This window comes from Pleurodeles waltl, chromosome 5, assembly GCF_031143425.1.
Source record: "Pleurodeles waltl isolate 20211129_DDA chromosome 5, aPleWal1.hap1.20221129, whole genome shotgun sequence".
NCBI lineage: Eukaryota > Metazoa > Chordata > Amphibia > Caudata > Salamandridae > Pleurodeles > Pleurodeles waltl.
The window spans coordinates 1,151,790,578-1,151,813,637 of NC_090444.1; the positions used below are offsets into that span (position 1 = coordinate 1,151,790,578).

Consider the following 23,060-nt stretch of genomic DNA (forward strand, 5'->3'; position numbering starts at 1 on the left):
GAGACACTGGCTCAGCATCCTTGATAATCTTTAGCAACCTACATCCCTTGCATCAGGACCACTCCATTGACCGCTAAGATCGTTCACCCATAGCTCGAAGTTTAAGTAGTCCAGTTCCAGGTCCTAACTGTTCAGCTGGACCTGAATGGTCCCTGTCACTAGCTCCCTAGAGGAGTTGGACCCCACAAGAGTACCCTTATAGCACTTGTCAAAGCACGTGTTGTGGCTAACTCTAAACAGCAAGGTGTAGTAGATTTGGTGTAAGTGAAAAGTGATTTAATTTTTTATTTTTTTTAATTAGGATGTCCGGAACCCCCAAGTAAAGCAGTTAAGGTGTCTATTAAAATCCCTAACTATTTTTATAAACGGGTGTTGGATTTCTATTGTGTTGCATTTTCTTTTTAAATTAACTGTTTATGTACTTCTAAATGCTTTACATGCATTACTTTGATAAAGCCTGACTGCTCCAAGCCACAGCTATACAGAACTGAGCTAAGGTTTTACAAACTAGCCTGACTAGGCACAATACGGAATTGTGACTTTATTACAGCATGAGGTTGGACAACACCACCATATGACAAACCACTTCCCTGACGTTAAACATCACACAATTTTGTTAAAGATGGTTAGATACAATAACAAAGCAATAAACAAGAAATAGGGCATAACCTTCACATCCAAGTAGCTTTCGAAAATGGCAACTCTGGGAGCCAGTGTTACCAACTCATGGGATAACAAATACATTATTTTAAGTTATCCAGCTTTTATGGTACTCAACTCTAATACTTTTCAACTAGACAAATTTAGTGCTTTCAATGTTCCTGTGTTCAAGAACCCAAGCATATGGCACTCACCAAATAAATTACTAGCATGTCCTTGTTTCGATACTGGTTTCAGTTCATTTAATCCCCATGCATAACGTTTATAATTATCCCATGCATATTTCATCATCTGGAGGAAGAGAAGGACAAGGTGGAAATGTCAAATTAGTAAATACAAAGTACTTGAGCTAACAAAAAACATGAGTGATACACAAATTCACTTTAGTGTTAAAACAAAATACACTTCGGTAGGAAAGATTGAGAAAATTAAAACATTTGATACTACGATATTTATTAAAATGTAATTTAAGATCCTCATTTTTCCCATTTCATGTCTTCAGACCAGGTAAAACTACTGTGTTGCAATTGAACACTTTCCCTTAAAAAAATTTCAAAAAAAAAAAAAAAGTCAGTTCACTCATGCTTTACCATTGTCAGTATAGTTCTTAAAGTAACTCGCAGTGCAGGAGGAGCAAAATATATAAAGTATTTACGTGACCCAAATTTGGAGCCTGAAATGGTTCACCAAAACAATTATTTAGATTTAGATGTAAATTTTACTAACGGGCTAGTTTCCACCCTTCAACTGGGTCCAAACAAACATCTGTGCGGTCACTTGACATCAGGTCGCATAGCTAAAATATTAAAAAGAGAAGCAAAAGCAATATCTATATAACAGTTGTTCTTAATCTGTAGTCCGGAGACCCTTGGGGGTTTGCAGAGCTTCTCAAGGGGTTAGAGAAAACTTTGAAAAATACATTATATTAACAGGTTAATAAAGTGTATACAAATGAAGCAAATTTTAAAGTTGAATATTTGATTTGAAAACTTACTGTAAAGTTGAAAGAAATTGAAGGCTAAAAATTCAGTTAGTATCCTCAGATCGATTTGCGGGAGCAGTAAAAGTGCCTCAAACAGAATATAGTATGACAATTGGTGTTCTACATTGAATTTAGGAAAGCACTAATTAAATAAAATAGTTCATAAATTAAGTATTTATGTGTTGAATGCTTGTTTCTTATTTCTGTATCCTCCTATAATAATTCAATGGGTGCCCTGTGTTCAAGTAATAATTAAGTGGGGGTCCAGAGAACTCGAAAAGGTCAAGAAACGCTGGCATATAATGTTAAATGGGGAGATCTTCACACATGCATTCCTGGAGGGTTAAACTAAGAATCACATCCACACTTGACAGGGAGGTTTGCAGTGGCAAAAGTTTGCATTCCCTCAAGATTTACAAGTATAAAGCAATTACTTGCTAAAAAGGCAGAAATAAAACCATAAACCCCTCAAATAAGAGTGCAAGGTATTAAGAATTAAGACTAAAATTGGGGATATTCATCAACAGAAAGTAAGATTAAGGTTACAGAGTAACAATCAAATTCAAGATGATATTAAATAAGAGAAAATGTAAGTGCAACCTGTGGGAATTTGAAAATGGACAGATGTGAAGGTTTACCAGAAAACAATGATTTTAAACCGGACATGCAATAAAATATCTGAAAACACTCATCTTAGGACAGGGATTCCGCAAAAAATCCTTTTCAAAATTAGTCTTGTTTAGAAACTATAAGAGGGAAATTTTAAGAATGACTGTAGTGCATGTTATGTCAAAATGTACAAACCCAATCAGAAATATGAAATAAGTTGTGGTCTAATCACTTGCAAAAATCAAGTGGGTGCTTTATTGGGTAGAGTCTGCTCCTAGGTAGCACCCAAAATGACCACAGTACATAATTGCTCCACTCTAGGCAATGCAGGTTCAAGCAGACAGAGCCTGAAAATCAAAGACACTGCCCTCAAATCTCAAACCGGGCCAGCTAGAGTACTAAACTCCAAGAGAGCAAATGCGTCATTTACTCTGAGAAGAACTAAAATCACGCAAAATGAAAGCAGAGGTGCACATAATGGTTTCTTTCAGCAAAATGCAGCTTGGTTGCTCTGCTCATATCTATTCACAGTGCTACTCCTGTGAAGTGTCTTTACAATTATTTAAGCTTCTACCATTTTTCAATGGCAGGCACAAACAACTATTATTTGCTTTGTGATAGTAGTTAGCTAGCTTTAACTAAAACTAAACTGCAATTCAGGTCAACTGTCCATACAGAAAACAAGCATTGCCAAAGCCAATTGATATCACCTTTAGGACAGATTTGCTTTGCCAATGGCATTTAATCATGCTGCACAGCACTCACAGTTGTGTGCAGTATGGACAAAGAATGCATTTGACCAGTTTTACAACGGCTTTCTTTGCCTGTGTAAAAAAATGTGCCTACGCCTATTTTTCTCCAAAATGAACGATGTTTTTCAAAGGAATAAAAACACTGGATGCTGCTGAGGTAAATTAGGAATTTGTCGACCTTTTTGAATTTCAAGGGGGTATTATGGGTGTGTCAGAAAAATCACAAACATTTCCCCAAAATTGCTAACAATTTGAGCCACATGATGAAGCTATCCAAATAGCCTTTACCCCATAGATTTACATGTATGTAAGAAAATAAAACATTTCTCACCACAGTTGAGTGTATTTTATCCATCTTTCTCTGTTCGTATTTATGCCACCTACCTTTCCTTCGTATGCTGCATATGAAGTCAGTGTAGCCTATTTAAAAACTTCTTACTTGTATAGCTGTACAAAGCCTTGCAAATGTTATGATTGCTTTAATCCACTGATACCACCATGGAGTTTTCAACAAACCTTAATCTAACACACTCTGACGAGCGCTATGCTGCGTTCGGTTGGTAATGTTTTGTTGGCAACGTTTTTCAATACTTTGAACTTGCCGAAATCGGTTTATTCAGAAGCTGCAAGTTGGGAATGAATAACAAAAACAAGGTGTGATGAACATCAATGCAAGGAAGTGACATCAGGCAAACTGAAAACAATAATGACTCCGTCAGAGGCTGCTTATACTCTGTGTCAGTAGAATTAGGCAGCAGGGGAGGGCCAAATTATGCAGTAGGGTTGAGTAAATTATGCAGCCACAAAACCGTAATACGGCACATTGTGATAGTATTACTTGGTTATTTTGACATTCACACTTGTTAACACTGTCTGAGCCTTGATTGTACCCCATTAGTATCACTTTAACCTCAAGGGTGCCTGGGGCGAGCTGGTCTCGTCCAGGTACACTGTTCCTGTGTGCCTGGGATGACACCAGCTCGTCCTGCACCAGGCACATTGGGAGGCTCCCCCGTGGCCCTCCCTCCCACATCCCCCAGTCGGGGATGGAAGAGGAATCGCTTCCCCTTCCACCCCCAAACACCCCCCCCACACACACACACACACACACACACACAATCGGCAATCTGATGACGTCAGTGCGCTCACAGTATTCAGACATCAGAAGCTGCAGAGGACGCGTTGGAAGCCATTTGCTTCCAGCGCATCTAGAGAAATGACCCACTTCAGGTGAGTCCTTTTCTTTTTGGGAGTTTGGGACGGGGGGGGGGGGGACAGCCTGTTTTCAATGGATTCCTGCTTCACGATCGCGGACGGGGCCCGCGATCGTGGAGCAGGAATCCCCACTAGGCACTAGGGATTTATGCGGACTTATTTTGGGGAGCAACCCCTTGGACAAGGTTTGCTCCCCTGAGGGGCAATAATAAATCCTGTTCCCCCCCCCCCCCCCCCGGGGCAGATTGGCGTTTTTTCAGGTCGAAACCCACTAGGCCCCAGGGATTGCGCGTTATGTGTGTGTGTTTTGTGTCTTGGGGAAATTCGTGCTAGCCATTTCTGCCCCCCTTGGAGGCAGATGGGCCTATTTCTTTTAGGCCTATCTGTCCCCAAGGAGAGCAGAAACCACCAATACGCCAGGGATTTTTTTTTTGATCCCCCTTTTTTTGTGCTGGGGGCGCCCTCTTTGGCAAGGGTCTCCCCCTAAAGGGGGCACAGAGCTGCTGGCCATTTCTGCCCCTGTTGTGGGCAGATCAGCCTATTTTTGTTACGCCCATCAGCCTCCAATGGGGCCAGAATCCACTTAGGCACCAGAGATCGTGTGTGTAGAGGGTGAGGGTGAGGGTGGGGGGGGGGGGGGGGGGGGGGGGAAGAGGGGTGTCACCTTTGGCATGGGTCACCCCCACAAAGGGGGCAAGTTACTGATGGCCATTTCTGCCCCCTTGGGGGCAAATCTGCTTTTTTTTTTTGGCTCATCTGCCCCCAAGGGGGGCTGAAGCCACCAACACATCAGTTTTTTTTTTTTTTTGGTTCCCTTTGTTTTTTTGTGTGCTGGGGGCGCCCGCTTCGACAAGGGTCACCCCCCGAAGGGGGCACGGAGCTGTTGGCCATTTCTGCCCCCCCCCCCCCCCCCTTTGGGGCAGACTGGCCCATTTTATTTTAGGCCCATCTGCAGAATCCACTTAGTCACCAGAGAGTGTGTGAGAGTGTGAGTGTGTGTGTACACATTACTGATGGCCATTTCTGTTCCCCTTGGGGGCAGAAGCCACCACAACGTGAGGGAATTCTTTTTTTTGTTTCCCCTTGGTTTTTTGTGCTGGGGGCACCTCCTTTCGCCCCCTTTGGCAAGGGACGCCCCCCCCAAAAGGGGACACTTGGAGGCAGACTGGCCTATTGTTTTTTAGGTCCATCTGCCTCCGGGGCAGAAGCCACTTAGGCACCAGGGACAATTTCTAAGTTCTTGGTGGCATCGTGTTTGTCAACTGGCTAAGTATTTGTATTGGTTATTAGAACAGTTTAATTTTTTCTTTTTGTTCTAGTTCAAAGCTTTTGCTTCCTTTGCTGTGGATCCTTGCGGTTTTGGCAATAGTTGTCCTTCGGTTTGCATAGTTGCAATTTTTAGGTAAGTAAAAGCAGTTTACTCCAAAGGAGTATTGATGACAAGCATGAATGACATGTTTGTAGGTTGTGTACTAAATGCAGGATTGTGTGTGAAATTGTCCTTAGATTTGAGCACAATGATATTTGTGTTGTCATGTGTCTAATTTTCTTTTTTCTTTTTAGTGGGATATCATTGGTGATTGATGTGTCTGTGCAGAGTAGTTGCTGGTGAGTAGCTTTTTCAGGCAAGTGAGTGGTATAGTTTTTGGGGGATTTTGTGATAAAGCTACACTTTATTTATTACTTATTTTAGTGCTTGTTGTTGTTGGCAATCCATTTGTTGCTAGAAAGGATCATGGCTAGCCACAGAGTGACCGCTCAGCAGGTTATTAGCATGCTTTTTGAGTCGTCTTCTGACCAGGATTATGAGACTGACTCTGCATCTGAGGCAGAGGAGGAAGTGAGAGATTCTGGCAGTGTGTTTTCTGTCCGAGAGGATTCTTCTGATGAGGAAGCCACTCTCCGTGCAGATGAAGGGCCTGTTTTAGAGGAGGACATTGATGTGCCAAGAGTGCAGCAGCCAAGGGCTGAAGGGTTTCCCCATTAGAAGACCGGACACCTGGATTGCCCCAAACATGGAGTAGCCACAGTTACCTGAATTTACTGGTTTCCCAGGGTGTAGTCAATATGGAAAACTTTTTGCCTGTCAATGTCTTTCACTTATTTATGGACGATGTATTTTTGTAAGAGATTGTGGAGCAGACTAATTTGTATGCTGAGCACTATTTGAGGGACAACGCTGCCAGACTACGCCTCAGTCTAGAGCTACTCAGTGGGTTCCCACATATATGGAAGAGATGAACGTTTTTAGGTTTGACTTTTTGGATGGGGTTGATAAGGAAACCGTCACTGGCTTCTTATTGGTCTACTAGGCCCTTGATGGCAACGGCTATATTTCCTGCAACTATGACTCGTAATCACTATTTGCTTCTTCTTCGTATGCTCCATTTTGTAGACAATGCTTTAGCCTTGCCATGAGATCACCCTGATTGTGACCATCTTTTTAAAATTAGGCCTGTCCTCGATCATTTTGTAGATTGCCTGGAACATAGACCTCTGAAAACCAAAGAGATAAGTGTGGACGAGTCTTTGGTCCTGTTCAAGGGGCATTTAGTTTTTCAGCAGTACATTCCTAGTAAGAGGGTACTGTATGGAATTAAATTGTATATGCTGCCAGAAAGTAGTACAGGATTCGTGTATAATTTCCGGGTCTACACTGGTAGGGATTCCAGTATTGACCCCCCTGGTTGTCCGCCCACTTTTGGAGTTACGAGAAAATTGTGTAGGAACTTGGTAGACTACTGTTTAAAAAAGGTCACCATTTGTACGTAGATCATTTCTACACCGGAGTGCAGTTGTTCAAGGACTTGTTTAGAGTGGACACTGTTGCTTGTGGCACAATCCATTCTAACCGGAAAGGCTATCCAAGGGAGCTTGTCTGTGAAAAAACTTGAGGGGACAGTGCAGTGCTTTGTGGAATAATGAGCTGCTAGCTCTGAAATTTTCAGACAGGATGGATGTGTACATGCTACCATCCATGATGAATACTTCCCCTGTTTGGGGTCAGGTTTCCGAAGTGCGCAAACCTGCGTGCATTTTGAACTACAATAGGCACATGGGTGGCGTTGACAGAGTAGATCAGAGGTTGGAACCTTACACTGCTTTTCGTAACTCTTACGTGTGGTATAAAAAGTTGGCCCTACATTTATTTCATTTCGCAACTTTTAATGCTTTTATTGTGTTCAAGGTTGAACTTTTTTCAATTTCAGGAGTCAGTGATAGAGAGCCTTATTGTGGTGGAACAGGCAAGAGTTCGCCACTTTCAGGATCACATTCCTCCCACTCCCAAAAAAAGACTTACCCACTAAGAAATGTAGAGTATGTGGCCAAAGAGATATCCAGAGGGAGAGCCGGATGTACTGCCCAGATTGCCCTTCAAAGCCTGGGCTGTGTGTGGCCAGCTGTTCCAGGAGTTACTACACCAAAAACATTTTGGGGAAATACCGTGAGCGTAAACTGCCTGTTTTATATTTTCAGATGTTCAGTTTCACATTTCTGTCATGTTTTCAGTTAAAGCTTTTGTGTTTGTAGTTTTGTACTTATTTTATAATTAGTGGTTTCTTTGTTTATAAACAAAAAAAAGTGATGGCGGTGTGCGCGGTGGTGGCGCTTGGCTGGCGGTGTGCGTGGGGTGGCGCTTGGCTGGCAGTCCCAGCCAAACGTCACTCCACACACTCCCATCAGCTAGTGTGAATGCTTCATCAGGCATGTGGGCGTATGTAAGTGATGGGCCCTTGAGTGGCGCTATCGGTCGATGCGACTGTTGTAATGTGCTGGGCCCATGGCTGATGGCGTGAATGGTCTTGTGCATGTCATGTATGAAAGGTGTGTGAATGGACTGTAAAACGGTTGGTGCCTTGAAGCAGCTTTACAGCTCACGAGCTGTGAGTTATTGGTTCAGTTCTTTGGCCTTTCAGTTATTAACAGTGCATTTCACTTTTGTGAAATCTCTTAATAAAATCTGATCTACTGAACCACTACTCACTCTTGTGCCAAATACAACCAGTATGTGTGGTAAAAAGGACAAAACCTGCTCCGCTGTAATCAGGCGTCACAGCACACTTGTGACACGCAAGGTGTCTCAGGTGGGACCCCGATGATGAAGCATGCCACCAACTTGGTTGGTGGGTGAGGGGTCTTTTTCACATAACCTAAGTGCTTTTCTTTTCACAATTTTAGTGTTTGGCACATCACAGACCTATGTGGACACATCAAAATGATGCATTACAAAACTACCTGTGTTTGGGGGTGGGGGGGCACCTATGTTTTTGGTCCCGGGGGCTGCCTTCATCTAGGGAAACCTACCAAACCCAGACATTTTCTAAAACTAGACACCCCAAGGAGTTCAGGGAGGTGTGGCTTGTGGGGATCCCCCAACATTTTCTTACCCAGACTCCTCTGCAAACCTCAAAATGTGCTTAAAAAAGCTTATTTCCTGACTTTTCTTTGTACAATCCCCGCTCCGGCACAAAAATCCTACTCCCCAGCGTTCCCCTCAGTCTCCCAAGTAAAAATGACACCTCACTCGTGTGGGTCCCCAAAGCAGACTCAGCCTAAAGATGTACTTAAGAAAAGAATGTGTGTATCAACTCGCTGTGCTATCCCTTCAATCTCTACAGGGTTTTGGCCTTTTTCTGTTGCAGGCATCTGGCCCACCCACACAAGTGAGGTATCATTTTTATCGGGAGACTTGGGGGAACGCTGGATGGAAGGAAATTTGTAGCTCCTCTCAGGTTCCAGAACTTTCTGTCATCGAAATGTTAAGAAAGTGTTTTTTTTTTAGCCACATGTTGACGTTTGCAATGGATTCTGGGTAAGAAAACACTAGGGGAATCAATGCAAGTCACACCTCCCTGGACTCCCTCGAGTGTCTAGTTTTCAGAAATGTTTGGGTTTGGTAGGTTTGCCTATATGGCTACTGAGCCCAGGACCAACAACGCAGGTACCCCCCCCCCCCCCCAAAAAATACGGTTTGTTTTCTTTTTGATAATTTTGATGTGTCCATGTTGTGTTTTGGGGCATTTCCTGTTGCGGGGACTAGGCCTACCCACACAAGTGAGGTACCATTTTTATCAGGAGACTTGGGGGAACACTGGGTAGAAGGATATTTGTTGCTCCTCTCAGATTCCAGAACTGTCGGTCACCAAAATGTGAGGAAAAAGTATTTTTTAGGCACATTCTGAGGTTTGCAAAGGATTCTGGGTAACAGAACCTGGTGGGAGCCCCACAAGTCACCCCATCGTGGATTCCCCCAGGTGTCTCGTTTTAAAAAATGCACAGGTTTGGTAGGTTTCCCTAGGTGCCGGCTGAGCTAGAGGCCAAAATCCATCAGGTAGGCCCTTTGCAAAAAAACAGCTCTGTTTTCTTTGGGAAAATGTGATGTGTTCACGTTGTGTTTTGGGGCATTTCCTGTTGCGGGGACTAGGCCTACCCACACAAGTGAGGTACCATTTTTATCAGGAGACTTGGGGGAACACTGGGTAGAAGGATATTTGTTGCTCCTCTCAGATTCCAGAACTGTCGGTCACCAAAATGTGAGGAAAAAGTATTTTTTAGGCACATTCTGAGGTTTGCAAAGGATTCTGGGTAACAGAACCTGGTGGGAGCCCCACAAGTCACCCCATCGTGGATTCCCCCAGGTGTCTCGTTTTAAAAAATGCACAGGTTTGGTAGGTTTCCCTAGGTGCCGGCTGAGCTAGAGGCCAAAATCCATCAGGTAGGCCCTTTGCAAAAAAACAGCTCTGTTTTCTTTGGGAAAATGTGATGTGTTCACGTTGTGTTTTGGGGCATTTCCTGTTGCGGGCACTAGGCCTACCCACACAAGTGAGATACCATTTTTATCAGGAGACTTGGTGGAACATAGAATAGCAAAACAAGTGTTACTGCCCCCTATCTTTCTCTACATTTTTTCCTTTCAAATGTAAGAGAGTGTGTAAAAAAGACGTTTATTTGAGAAATGCCTGGTAATTCACATGCTAGTACGGGCATCCCGGAATTCAGGGATGTGCAACTAACCACTGCTTCTCAACACCTTATCTTGTGCCCTTTTTGGAAATACAAAGGTTTTCACTCTTTAAATTTCAACAAATGAATGACTGTATACGCGTTATAGAATGAAAACCCACTGCAAGGTGCGGCTAATTTATTGGCTCTGGGTACCTAGGGTTCTTGATGAACCTACAAGCCCTACACATGCCCGGTAACGGTATATTGCTTTAAAAAAATCGGACATCGCAGGAAAAAGTTACAGAGTAAAACGTGGAGATAAATGGCTGTTTTTTTCACCTCGATCTCAATATTTTTTTTTATTAGCGGTTATTTTCTGTAGGAAACCCTTGTAGGATCTACACAAATTACCCCTTGCTGAATTCAGAATTGTATCTACTTTTCAGAAATGTTTAGCTGTCTGTGATCCAGCACTGGTTTCACACCCATTTATGTCACTAACTAGAATGAGGCTGAAAGCACAAAAAATAAAATCATAAAAATGGGGTATGTCCCAGTAAAATGCCAACATTGTGTTGAAAAATTGTGTTTTCTGATTCAAGTCTGCCTGTTCCCGAAAGCTGGGAAGCTGGTGATTTTAGCACTGCACACCCTTTGTTGATGCCATTTTCAGGGGGAAAAAAAAACACAAGCCTTCTTCTGCAGCCCTTTCCCCCCCTTTTTTTTTTCTTAATTAAAAAAAACACGAAATTTTCACTGTATTTTGGCTAATTTCTTGGTCTCTGGGTACCTCTAGAATCCCTAGGATGTTGGGAAAAAAGGATGCAAATTTGGTGTGGGTAGCAAATGTGGACAAAAAGTTATGGAGGGCCTAAGCGAGAACTGCCCAAAATAGCCAAAAGAAAAAGGCCTGGCACCTGAGGGGGGAAAAGGCCTGGCAGCGAAGGGGTTAATCACTACTGAAACCAGGGGACACCCAATGAATCATTATCGGAAGGTGAGGACTCTGGCCTAAGCACTTTATGATCCGAACCGCAACCCCCACCAAAAAAAAAAGAAGAAAAAAAAAAGAAACCAAAACCAGCATTAAAAAATATACACAAAAGATGAAATATTTAATTCACAAGCAAACATTTAAAAAAATTACATTTTAATGGCAAAGTTGGTGCATTTCTAAATTCAATTGAGGCTATTCATTGTTCATACTATATTTTGTTGATGCATTTCCACTGCTTCCACAAAGCAATCTGAGGATACCAACTTAATCTTCGAGCCTCCAATTTCACATGTACGGAACAGTTAAAACGTTTCCATTCTAAAATGTACCCCTATTTAAATACACTTTATTATTCTCATATTTCATTTTTTTAACCTTTCGCAGACCCCCTAAGTAGGCATCGTGGACCCTCGTGGGTCCCTGGCTCTACAAGTGCAGCCATCAGCCAATGGCCACCGACCACACAACCACCCCGGTGCACGAGTGGGCCATTGGCCGACAGGAGTACTTTATTTTCAGCTCAGAAAGAGCTTCTTGAGCAGTCCAAGTCTATTATTTCCTCTAATGACAATCAGCGTACAGGGAGTGCTGACCTTAATACAGTAAGAGTGAAATTAAAACAAGCCGATGGGCTTGTTTTACTTTCACTGAAACAGTGCTCTGGGCATAGAAAACCTGGTTTGTCCCATCTGGGGCGGGTTGAAAGCAATGCAGTTTTTCTGCGAATCACAACCTCCCCCTGGCCAATGCTAGCATTGAGACATACCCAGCACCAGAAGGGTCAATGGGAGTCCTTTGCGCGGGGACTCCCATTAACCTTGGTTTGGCTTGTTCTTGTCGCAGGCACTAGTCACAGCAACTCAAGCAGAACAATGTTTTTAATCAGCACAAGTGAGGCAACGCTGGGAGGTAGGATTTTTGTGGGTTGCTGTGGACTCTGGAAATTTCCATCACAGAAATGTAAGAAAAACATATAAATTAAGGCATAGTTTGTGGTTTGTAGGGCATTGTGAGTAAGGAAAACTCATGCAATCCACACAAGGCACAACAACCTTGAATATCTTGCTTGTCTAGTTTAAAAAAAAAAAAAAAAAAAATGTCTGTGGTTCGTAGGTTTGCATGGGTGGAGCCACAGAACAGCCCCAAAATACGGCAGCTATCCAGATTGCTGATCTCTCAAAGAAGAGATTTAAGGCATTTTGTGCTGTTGTCTCGTGGCCCACCCACATATATGAGGTACCGTTCTGATCAGGAGACAGGTGGGAACTCAGGGTGGTAGGAAATGTGGCTCCCCAAAGATACCAAAACTTTCTGTCACAGACATGTGAGGAAATTAGTTGTCTTTTTTTTTTTTTTTTTCCAAACTAAGTTTGACATTCGCAAGGGCTTCTGGGTATATTACCTAGTGAGAGACATGCATGTTATGCACCCCTATACTCCCCTAGTGGTCTATCTTTTAAAAATGGACAGATTGCCTAGATTTCCCTTGGTGCCTGCTGAGCTAGGGCCTAAAATCCACAGCTATCCACTATGCAAAAAAAGGGTTAGTTTTAGGGTGAAAAATGTGATGTACTCATGTTGCGTCTTGGACAGTTTCCTCCTGCCAGCACTAGGTCTACCCACACAATTAAGGTACCATTTTTATTGGGAGATTTGAGGGAATGCTGGGTGGAAGGAAGTTTGTGGCTCTCTGCAGATTCCAGAACATTCCTGAATAGAAACTTGAGGAAAATGGGTTTATTGTCAAAGATTACGTTTTGCAATGGGATTCTGAGGAAGAAAAAAAACCTGATGAGAGCTAAGCAAGTCACTCCACCAGGGATTACAACAGGTGTTTAGTTGGAAACAAGTTGTCAAAAGAACAAAAGTCCAAAAATTTGGTTTTGAGCCGTTTTCTGCCACAGGCACAAGGGCTACCAACAAAAGTGAGGTATCATTTTTATTGGACGACACGTAGGAGCACAGAAAAGTAGAACATTTGCTCTTACCAATTGGGTTACACCGCATTTATGCCTTTCAAATGTAAGCCAGTGTGTAAGAAAGACGACATTTTGAAAAATACCCTCTAAATCATATGCTGGTATAGTTACCTACAAATGCAGTGATGTACAAATAACCACTACTCCTAAATTCTGTATTTTATGCTTATTTTAGAAATGCATAGGTTTCTTTGATATCCACGTTTCACTCTACATATTTCACCATGTGAATTTGTCTATACTCCTTACACATTGAAAACCATTGCACAGTGAAGCTCAGTTCTAGGCTCTGGGTGCCTTGGGTTCTTGGAGAACATACAAACCATATATATATATATATATATATATATATATATATATATATATATATATATATACACACATATACACACACACACACTCACAAACAGAAGGGTCTAGCAGATGTAATGGTATATTGTATTGCTTTTGTAGATTAGAGGTCAGATAAAAAGTTACGTATGAAAGCGTTGTAAAAAATGGCAATTTTTTTCTGCTCATTTTCAATACTACTTTATTTCAATAGTTTCTTTGGAAAAGCCTTGCATATGACCCTTTGCTGAATGTGGAAATGTGTTTACTTTTCAGACATTTATACCTTTCCTGGATCACTCATGGTTTTCACATTGGTTTTCACCACAGACTGGAAGTAGGTTGAGAGCACAAGCAGTAGGAAAAATGGGCTGACTTATTAAAATGCTAAAACTGAGGTAAATAAATAGGTTTTTTATTCAGTTCTAGATGTTCATGAAAGCTGGGAAGATTGTAACTGTAGCACAAGAAACTGTTAATTGATGCCACTTTTAGGGGGTGGGGCAATGAGACACTTTTATACCGAGCACTATTTTCCTATTTTTACCGAAATAATTTAGCTGTATTTTGCCTATTGTCTCAGTCTTCACAAACCCTGGGTACCTTTAAAAATCCCTTGGATGTCAGAAAAAAAAGACGCGCATTTGATGTAGATACCTTATGTGGAAAAAATTATGGAGCCGTAAGAGCTAAATTCCCCAAACAGTCAAAAAAGGGCTCAGCATGAGGGGAGTCCCAACAGTTAAGGGGTTAAAAACCAAGGACTTAGTTATGCTTGTCATAGGGGTAAGAATAAGAAACTGAATTCCAAGACTGAAAACAATGCTTGAACACAATTCAAATCTAATTTCAGATGACTGGTCAACATCCATTTACCTCAACATTCTGTATTGTTATAATACCATTTAATTCCAGAGTCTGCATGCTCTTCAAGGACAAACTACTAAACCATTCAAGCACAAGGACCACCTGTTTTATTTAGGTATGCATTCTTTTAACACAATTCCGGAAGCTGATAACTAAAATATTTTACTTTGTTATAGAGAAGTGAAGTGGGCACAGAAAAACTAAAGCTATCTAGGGTAATAAGAAGTAATGAAAACAAGGCACCTATTTTTTAGTTGCAGCTTTTGTGTGGCAGTCAACAGAATTTTTAATAATAAGAATAGTGGGTCTTAAAATTATTGGCTAAGGATTGTAGAAAATGTCAGACTCCAATAGGGATACAGCTATCTGGTAAAGCAACAGAAACCAATATCTCTTTTTTAGCATCTTAACTGGATTTCATTTTTCATTGCCAAATTAACCTCCAGTTATAGATCACAGCGCTAGAGTCTGAGTATGTTAACACTGCATTGTTCACATATTCAGATTTCACCCCTGTAAACTAGGCAGTGGCACCTCTAAGCGTAGGGCATAACTCAGAAGAATCAGACTTCTATTAACAAGTCAGTGCAGTCACATAAGAACGATAGAGGGATAGATAATTATGGAGTTGATACTCATTAGACTAGCCACGGACAAAAAACGGTTCTGCAAACGACACCATGGCTCACATGGAGAAAACACTAGTACTGTGAGCTTTTTGTGAACTAAATCCACATCCTTGACACGTTTAAGTTGGACTGGTGAATTAACAGAATTTTCATATAGCAGTTCTTAGGCATCAGAACTGCAGCACTACCCTCACCTCAGTCTAGAAGACTAATATTGGACTGGTTGGAACAGAATTTTCATATAGCAGTTCTTAGTCTTGTAGACTGAGGTGAGGGTAGTGCTGCAGTTCTGATGCCTAATATTGGACCGGTTGGATCAGGAGCAACACGTGCACCATTAATGGCAGAGCCAGCTTTAAATCGATATGCCACATCGACCTGTTTACCATAGAAGCCCCTAATCAAACGTGCACTTGGAAATGAGACCAGTCAAACACATTAAGGAGCTGCTTGGTAGGACAACCACAAGAGCCGTTTCTGCATTAACAGATTTGACTTATGCTAGTCCAAGGTCCCTGCTTGGTGGAGGGGGGGAGGGGGCTCACATCTGGTTTCATATCTGCTCACAAAGTGCAGTTACCTCACTTTAGAATGTTATTTTCATAGTGGGACCACTGGCTTTGTTGTAAACATGGTGCGATGTTTGGTACACTGTAGTACTATATTTTGTGTAAAAGTGTAGCATATAGACAACCTTTGGCTGCACATTTATACTTTATGCAACTATTATCCCAGCACAAGTACTCACCACACACACCGTCACAAGTTAAACTTTAGATTGCCCATGTCTACCTATAGGCGAGGATACTTAAAAAACCACAAACCCTGAACCCGTTCTTCCTTTTTGTGTGTGCACGGAGTGCCCCAAGTGCTGACTGCTAGGAACCACGAGCTTGTGGTGCTCCCGTAGTGAGTCACTCCAGTGAATCTGGCAAGTATTGTAAATGTACCATGAAATAAACTTAAACAGTAGCCTCTTACATGGCACATATTCAAAAAATATTTCCATTGGAACATACAGTGCGAGTCGGCGAGACAGTGAACCACTTTTTAACACCATTTCTTTACATGAAAATTATGCAGTTTATCTAACAGACTTATTTACATAAAATTATGCAGTTTTTGTAACAGAAGAGCTTGACGGTAAATTCAGCCACTTAGAGGATTTGGGTAAAAAGTGTAAGAGTTTAAAAGACTTCTGGAAGTGAAACACCATAGAAACACTCAAGTGAAGAAAAAAACACTAACCAAACTGACGAATGATGGAGTGCTCTTCTCACTTCATTTCTTCTAAGCTCTGTATCTGTTATTCACTATGTCCTGTCAGCTTTCAGATGCCTTGGTTCCATTACGGCGCAATTCTTAAGAAGAAGTGCATTAGCCAATCGGTATGATTCACTTTTTCAAATTAAACGGCAGCTGGGTTTCCAGAATGTTTGGAGTACTTGTTTCGGAGATCGGCTAAAGGAAGCCGACCAGCACACAGGCTCAGGAGGAACTGGTGCTAGACACAAGGTTAGGGAGTGAAGAAGGCTGCGGGCTCCATAGCCAGTTTATTAAATATTGTCTCACTCATGAGCTAAACTATACAATATATGATAGTCCTAGAGCATCAGATAAGCTGCACCTTAAGGGTTATCAAGAATGCAGTAGGACAGCGTATTTTTTCATTTGCCTAATAAACGCATTTATTAGCAAAAAGTGATCTGCATTATGAAACTAACATGTGAGGGGGCTAGCTTGGACACCACGGCTCGAAGGGGCGACTCCAGTGCCATCCTCGGAGACACTGCCACGCTACACTTTTCCTATGCCTTCCCCCATTTCTTGGGGTGGGGTTGGGAGGGTTGCAGACCCCAGCGAAGAACCAGTCTGGCTGGGAGTCGCTGGAGGTAAGACCAGGGGAAGAGGCCCTCGAGCTGCGTGGCCCAGGCCTGGGAACGGGCCTGTTCCTGCTGTTCAGCGCTCACACGGTTCCTCCCTGCACCCAGACCCTGAAATTTGCTGCTGCCGTCCCCCCCTCCCCCCCACCCCCACTGCAGCCTGCCACACAGAGAGGGTTATGCGGACCAGCACAGCCTGGATAGAGAGTAGGTCCCTGTGCGCTGCCCTCTGCTATGGCTGCATAGATTTTTGCCCACACCGGTGTCCTCACCCTGTCTGCTGAGGGGGGCCAGTGTGCACCTTTGCTGAACTGCAGACAGGAACACGGATCTCTTCCTTTGTCTGGAGGTATGCACGACCCAGATAGAGAACGGGCCTTCATCACTGCCCTCGCTCATGGCCACATCATGCAAGCCCGCATCACTGCCTAGCCGTGCTTGCTAAGGGGTAAGAGGATTGCATGAATTCTCTCCTCTGCTTGAGGGTGTTGTTTAGGGCCCCTCTTCCTCCTCTTTTTTGGTCAGGCGTCCCTTGCCTCCCATCCCCCTGCCCCCCCCAGCAAGAGCAGGATTGCTGGGTGGATTGTGTGTGGGGGGGGAGGGGGAGGGTGCAGACAGGTGTTCCCCTTTAGTCCCCCCACCCCGATTGGGCCCCAAGCAGAGGCCTCGGGAAAGCCAATTTCTGGACAGGTCTGGGCCAACCTGTGTCCACCCTTTACCATTCTCCTGATTGCATCATGGAGGGCACTGTCTGGACTAGGCCTTGGGGTGCCTGGCGAGGCTCATCTCTACTCATACCGAGAGGCCATTGCAGGCATTCTTGTGCCTATCTGCTGACCCTCCTGGATCATCCAGCGTCTTAGTCTTGTGGCCTAAATCTTGTACAGGGGCCCTGTCATATCGCCTGACTACTGAAGACTGCACCCACTTACCTCCACTCTCCCGGCATGGGGCTCCCGTCCAGAACTAGGGAGTATGCCAGCACTGTCTGCTCTGTAGCCACTGGAAGACCCCCGTCCCACTCCCACGCTTCCATGGCCTACAGGAAGCCATCAGCGCAGCTCCTCTTTTGAAGCAGTGGCACTTTTAAAACCCCAGCCCCACAAGACCGCACGGACGAACTCAAACTGGAATCCTGGATGCCAAGACCATGGACCTTAAATCCAACAAAATCAATTCAGGTGGAAATCCAGGAGTTTCAAGGATGTCAGGATGGAGAAGAGTCCTGCCTTGACACGCTGGAGGCTCAGGTGGGCTCCACGGCTGCACAGGAGGCTGAACTTTGCAGTCTCTCCTGTAGGATCATGGACTTGGAGGACAGGAGCCTGAGAGATACAATCCCATTCTTTGGCTTTCCAGAGCAGATGGAGAAGGACAATACTGGGCCCTTTCTATGTGATTTTTCCCCCCCACTCACCCTTCCCACTCACACCCCCACCCCCCCCCCGGGCTCAAACTCCCCCCTCAGTTGATAACCCAAAGAGCCCATCGCATCAGAGCTTGCCGCCCTGGGACAGCTGAAAAATTTACCCACTCATTGCCTGTTTTCAGCGTCATGTACAAGTTCGCCAAATCCTGACAGCAGCCCACACCCACAGTCCCTATGACTATGAAGGTCACAAGATCCACATTGCAGGGCACTACCACAGGGAAACCAATGACAAGAACCAGGCTTTTCTGGCCATTTGCCCTGCCCAAATGAGACACCAAATGTGGCGTGGTGGAACCGGTGTGAACGTGGATCACCATGGACGGCCGCTCCCAGGTCTTCCTGGACTCCTACGACTTCAAGGTCTTCCTAGACTACTGTAGGAGGCTGGCCTAGTTTGCAGGGGGTACCTTGGGTACTTAAACCTTATACCAGGTCCAGTTATACCTAATTAGTGAAGTAGTAGTGTTCTAGCAGCTTAGGCTGATAGCGGTAGCTATAGCAGAGCAGCTCAGGCTGAACTAGGAGACATGCAAAGCTCATGCAATACCACTTATGGTTACACAGTACTTATACACAAGTAAAGACAATACTGAGTGTTACCAAAAATTAAAAAGGTATTTATTTGGGTGACAGTACCAAAAATATCTTGGAGACAATACTTCTTCTGGAGGTAAGTATTATACACAATATATACACTAGACACCAAAATTAGATAAGTAAATAGTCATAGAACAATGCAAACAGTAGAAAATCCTATAGAATGCAGTGGGAGAATAGGTCTAGGGGCAACACAAACCATATACTAAAAAAGTGGAATGCGAATTAGTAATTCCACCACTAGACAAGTGTAGTGTGTGCAGAATCGCTGGGAGAGTAAGCCTACAGTAAAGGTAAGTAAATTACCCCACCCAGGAGCCGAGAAAAGCAGGAGTAAAGTACTGCAAGTTTCCTACACCTCGTTTTTGGGATTTTGCAGCAGCCAACCAAGTCTGCAAAGAACAACTGCTGGATTATTGGCCCTGAAGACCTGCAAAGGAAGGGGACCACGTCCAGAAGTCAAAAGAAGTTCCAGGAAGGACAGGAGCCCCTGCCAACCCAGAAGAGGGTGCAAATGAAGAGTTCCTGGTTAGTCGAAGACCGCAGAAATGCACCCTAGGAAGATGCCAGCGGATTCCTGTGTGACGCAAAAGATGTCCCACGGCGTGAAGATCGTTGCAGACGAGATTTCGTGTTGGAAGGCGCCAACAAGCCTTGGCTACAGCAAAAGTGCATTTTGCATCAAAATGGCGCTGGATGGACCCAGGAGGGACCTGGGGGCCTCAACTCTGTGTGAGGAGGAAGAGGGGGATCTCAGCACTTTAGAGAGTCCTCAGGATGCCAGCCAGCACCCCCAGGAGCCGCATGACCGGGTTCAAAGGAGGTGCAAAATGAGGTTGATGCAGCACAACAAAAGAAGGTCCCCCGCCACCGAGAACAACTCAACGAGTTGAGCCTTGCAGGGTGGAGTGCTGGGGACCTGGGCCAGGCTGTGCATGAAGGAATTTTGCAAAGAGTGCACAGAGGTCTCAGGATGCGAAGACAACTCATTACAAAGGGGTACCATCACTCTCTGGGAAGGCAAGGTCTTACCACCTCCAAATTGCGTCAGCAGGTCCTCAGGACAGTCTATGTCGATGGTGTCCACCCTCTGTGCCCTTAGGAGCACACTCATCGCTATGAGAGGAGTCCCAGGGTACCAGTCATCGTCTTGGAAGGTGCCTGCTTGGAGCAGAGGAGTGACTGTCACTTCACAGGAGATTTCTTCGGTCCTTCTGGTGCAGGATGAAGACAGGGAGTCTCCAGAGCGTTCACACCGTGGAAACTGTTGCAGTTGCTGACTTGGAGATGAGGTTGCTGAAGAAAAGTGTCTCTTGTAGACACTTTGTTGCAGTTACAGCGTTTCTTGGAGAAGGCTGTGGTTGATCCGAGGCCAGAAGAGTCTGAAGTTGTTGCAGAGGATTCCCGAAGGAAACTTGCAAGCAGAATCTGAAGAGATCCCACAGGAGAGACCCTAAATAGCCCTGAGAGGGAGATTGGCTACCTTATCAGGTATGGACCTATCAGGAGGGGTCTCTGATGTCACCTGCTGGCACTGGCAGCTCAGAGCCCTCCAGAGTGCCCCCACACCTTGCAAAGCAAAATGGATGAAGTCTGGGACACACTGGAGGAGCTCTGGACACCAACCCTGGGGTGGTGATGGACAGGGGAGTGGTCACTCCCCTTTCCTTTGTCCAGTTTCCCGCCAGAGCAGGGGAGAAGGTGTCCCTGAACCGGTAGAGACTGGTTTATGCAAGGAGGACACCATCTGTGCCCTTTAAAAGCAGTTCCAGAGGCTGGGGGAGGCTACCCCTCCCCACCTGTAACACCTATTTCCAAAGGGAGAGGGTGTAACACCCTGCTCTCAGAGGAAATGCTTTGTTCTGCCTTCCTGGGACTGGGCTGCCCAGACCCCAGGAGGGCAGAACCCTGTCTGTGGTGGCAGCAGCTGTAGCTGCAGTGCCAGCCTCAGAGAGCTGGTTTGGCAGTACTGGGGGTCCATGGTGGAGCCCCCGGGATGCATGGAATTGGCTCCCCAATACCAGATTTGGAATGGGGGGGGGGGGGGGAGACAATTCCATGATCTTAGACATGTTACATGGCCATATTCGGAGTTACCATTGTGAAGCTACATATAGGTATTGACCTATATGTAGTGCATGTGTGTAATGGCGTCTCCGCACTCACAAAGTCCGGGGAAATGGCCCTGAACTATGTGGGGTCACCTTTGCTAGTGCAAGGGTGCCCTCACACTTAGTAACTTTGCACCTAACCATCATCAAGTGAAGGTTAGACATAGTTAACATTTACGTTACCTAAGTGCAGTGAAAATGGCTGTGAAATAGTGTGTGCACTATTTCACGCAGGCTGCAATGGCAGTCCTGTGTAAGGGTTTGTCTGAGCTCCCTATGGGTGGCAAAAGAAATGCTGCAGCCCATATGGATCTCCTGGAACCCCGATGCCCTGGGTACCTAGGTACCATATTCTAGGGACTTATAAGGAGGGGGGGGGGGGGGGTCCAGTATGCCAAGTGAAATTGGTAAATGGAGTCACTGGCCTACAGTGACAAATTTGAAAGCAGAGAGAGCATAAGCACTGAGGTTCTGGTTAGCAGAGCCTCAGTGACACAGATAGGCACTACACAGGCATACATATTAGGCCAAATTTTATGAGCACTGGGTCCTGACCAGTAGGATCCCAGTGAGACAGTAAAAACACACAGACATAGGTTTTTATCTATGAGCACTGGGGTTCTGGCTAGCAGGATCCCAGTGACATAGTAAAAACACACAGACACACACTCACAAACAGGCCAAATGGGGGGGTAACTATGCTAGAAAGAGGCTACTTTCCTACAACTACCTGCAGAACTCTGGCATGGACACCCCCCCCCCCCCCTCCCCCACCCACCCATTTTCGATAATCCACCATGGGGGCCAGGCTCACCCCAAGTCATCAGGCCACCAGGACAGGAACAATAGATTGCAGGAGCAAATGGTTAGACTTGCTCTTACTATCCTAGTCTCTGCTCTTGGGATTGGGGGGGGCTTCTCCCCACCCCAAACGATGTGGCCTTCATCCCACAGAGGGGCTGCCTTCCATCAACCCATGGCCCCCTGCCTCCTCTTGGGCTTGTCTTTCAATGGGGTTGTTGGGCAGGGGGGGAATATTTTTGGGGGCGAACTTTCCTCTACTCTTCCTCTCAGTGGCCTACTGCTGTGGTCTCTCCATGTTGGGAATTATGATTGTTGATTTTGTGGGTGATGCTCCTTACTCTTTAGTGGGAGAGTTGCGGCATACTTTAAGTTATCTGTTGCTCATTTCACGATGCATGTTTTCTTTGGCTACCTGAACACCATCTGTTGTAGGGTGTTATTGGCTATTTCTGTATATTCCTCATGAGTGACTAAGCACTGGTTTTGTAGTTGTTGCGCTATGGGGCTCCTGTGCTAGGTGAGTAGTGCAGGATCTTCCCCCATGGCTAGTGTCTCCCCTATGCCAGCTCTTTCTAGTTCACCCCTCTTCTGTAGTTTAGGCCCCTCCTGCTCCACCCTTATGCCCCTCCTGACCTGTGGGGGAGGGCTGGCTGGGTGTGCCTCGCTTTCTGGGAAGGCTTCACAGCCCCTCGCTGCCACTGTGAGGATTCTGAGTGCTGGGGCCCATCTTTTTCTATTCTGCCCCCTTCTGTCAGCCCAGGATCTGATGTTGCCCCCCCCTCCCCCCAGACGAGTTTCTTTCCACCTCTCACCTTCCCTCTTGCCCTCCCCCAGGGCTACTCCCAGACTTACCCCCTCCACCAGTCTCTCCGGCCTGCCCCATCTTCGAAGTCCCTGGGAAACTGCCCAGCCCCATTTTCTTGTCTTTTCTCGATCCTTTACTGTGGTGCACCAGATTCAGAAACTCAATGTTCAACAGCTCTTTCTACAGTACACCCGACAGAAAGAGGCTTCTGCAGTCCCACCTCACTATCTACCAGGACGACCATAAAGTCTTGGTGGAGACTGAGCAGACTCTCTAGACTGCAGTAAAGGCTACCCTTAGGGGGTAAGCTCATGTGAGACTTGTTTCACAACCGGCATCAGGCAGACCTGCAGGCCTCCCTGGAGAAGTCCATCCGTGACCTGACCTCCTGCTACATGGACTGACCTACGGATTCCACACACAGGAGCTTAGAAAAGGCATGATGGACCATCAACGGTCTCT

At 44.9% G+C, this 23,060-nt stretch overlaps 1 protein-coding gene across 1 annotated transcript in view; it reads right to left on the reverse strand.

Moving 5' to 3' along the window:
- MAN1A1 (mannosidase alpha class 1A member 1) overlaps positions 1-23,060 on the reverse strand; it is a 417,034-nt gene that overhangs the window by 292,711 nt on the left and 101,263 nt on the right. Inside the window, exon 2 of the mRNA XM_069235393.1 lies at positions 855-951. Coding sequence (XP_069091494.1) covers positions 855-951 — 97 coding nt within the window. The remainder of the gene's footprint in view (positions 1-854; positions 952-23,060) is intronic.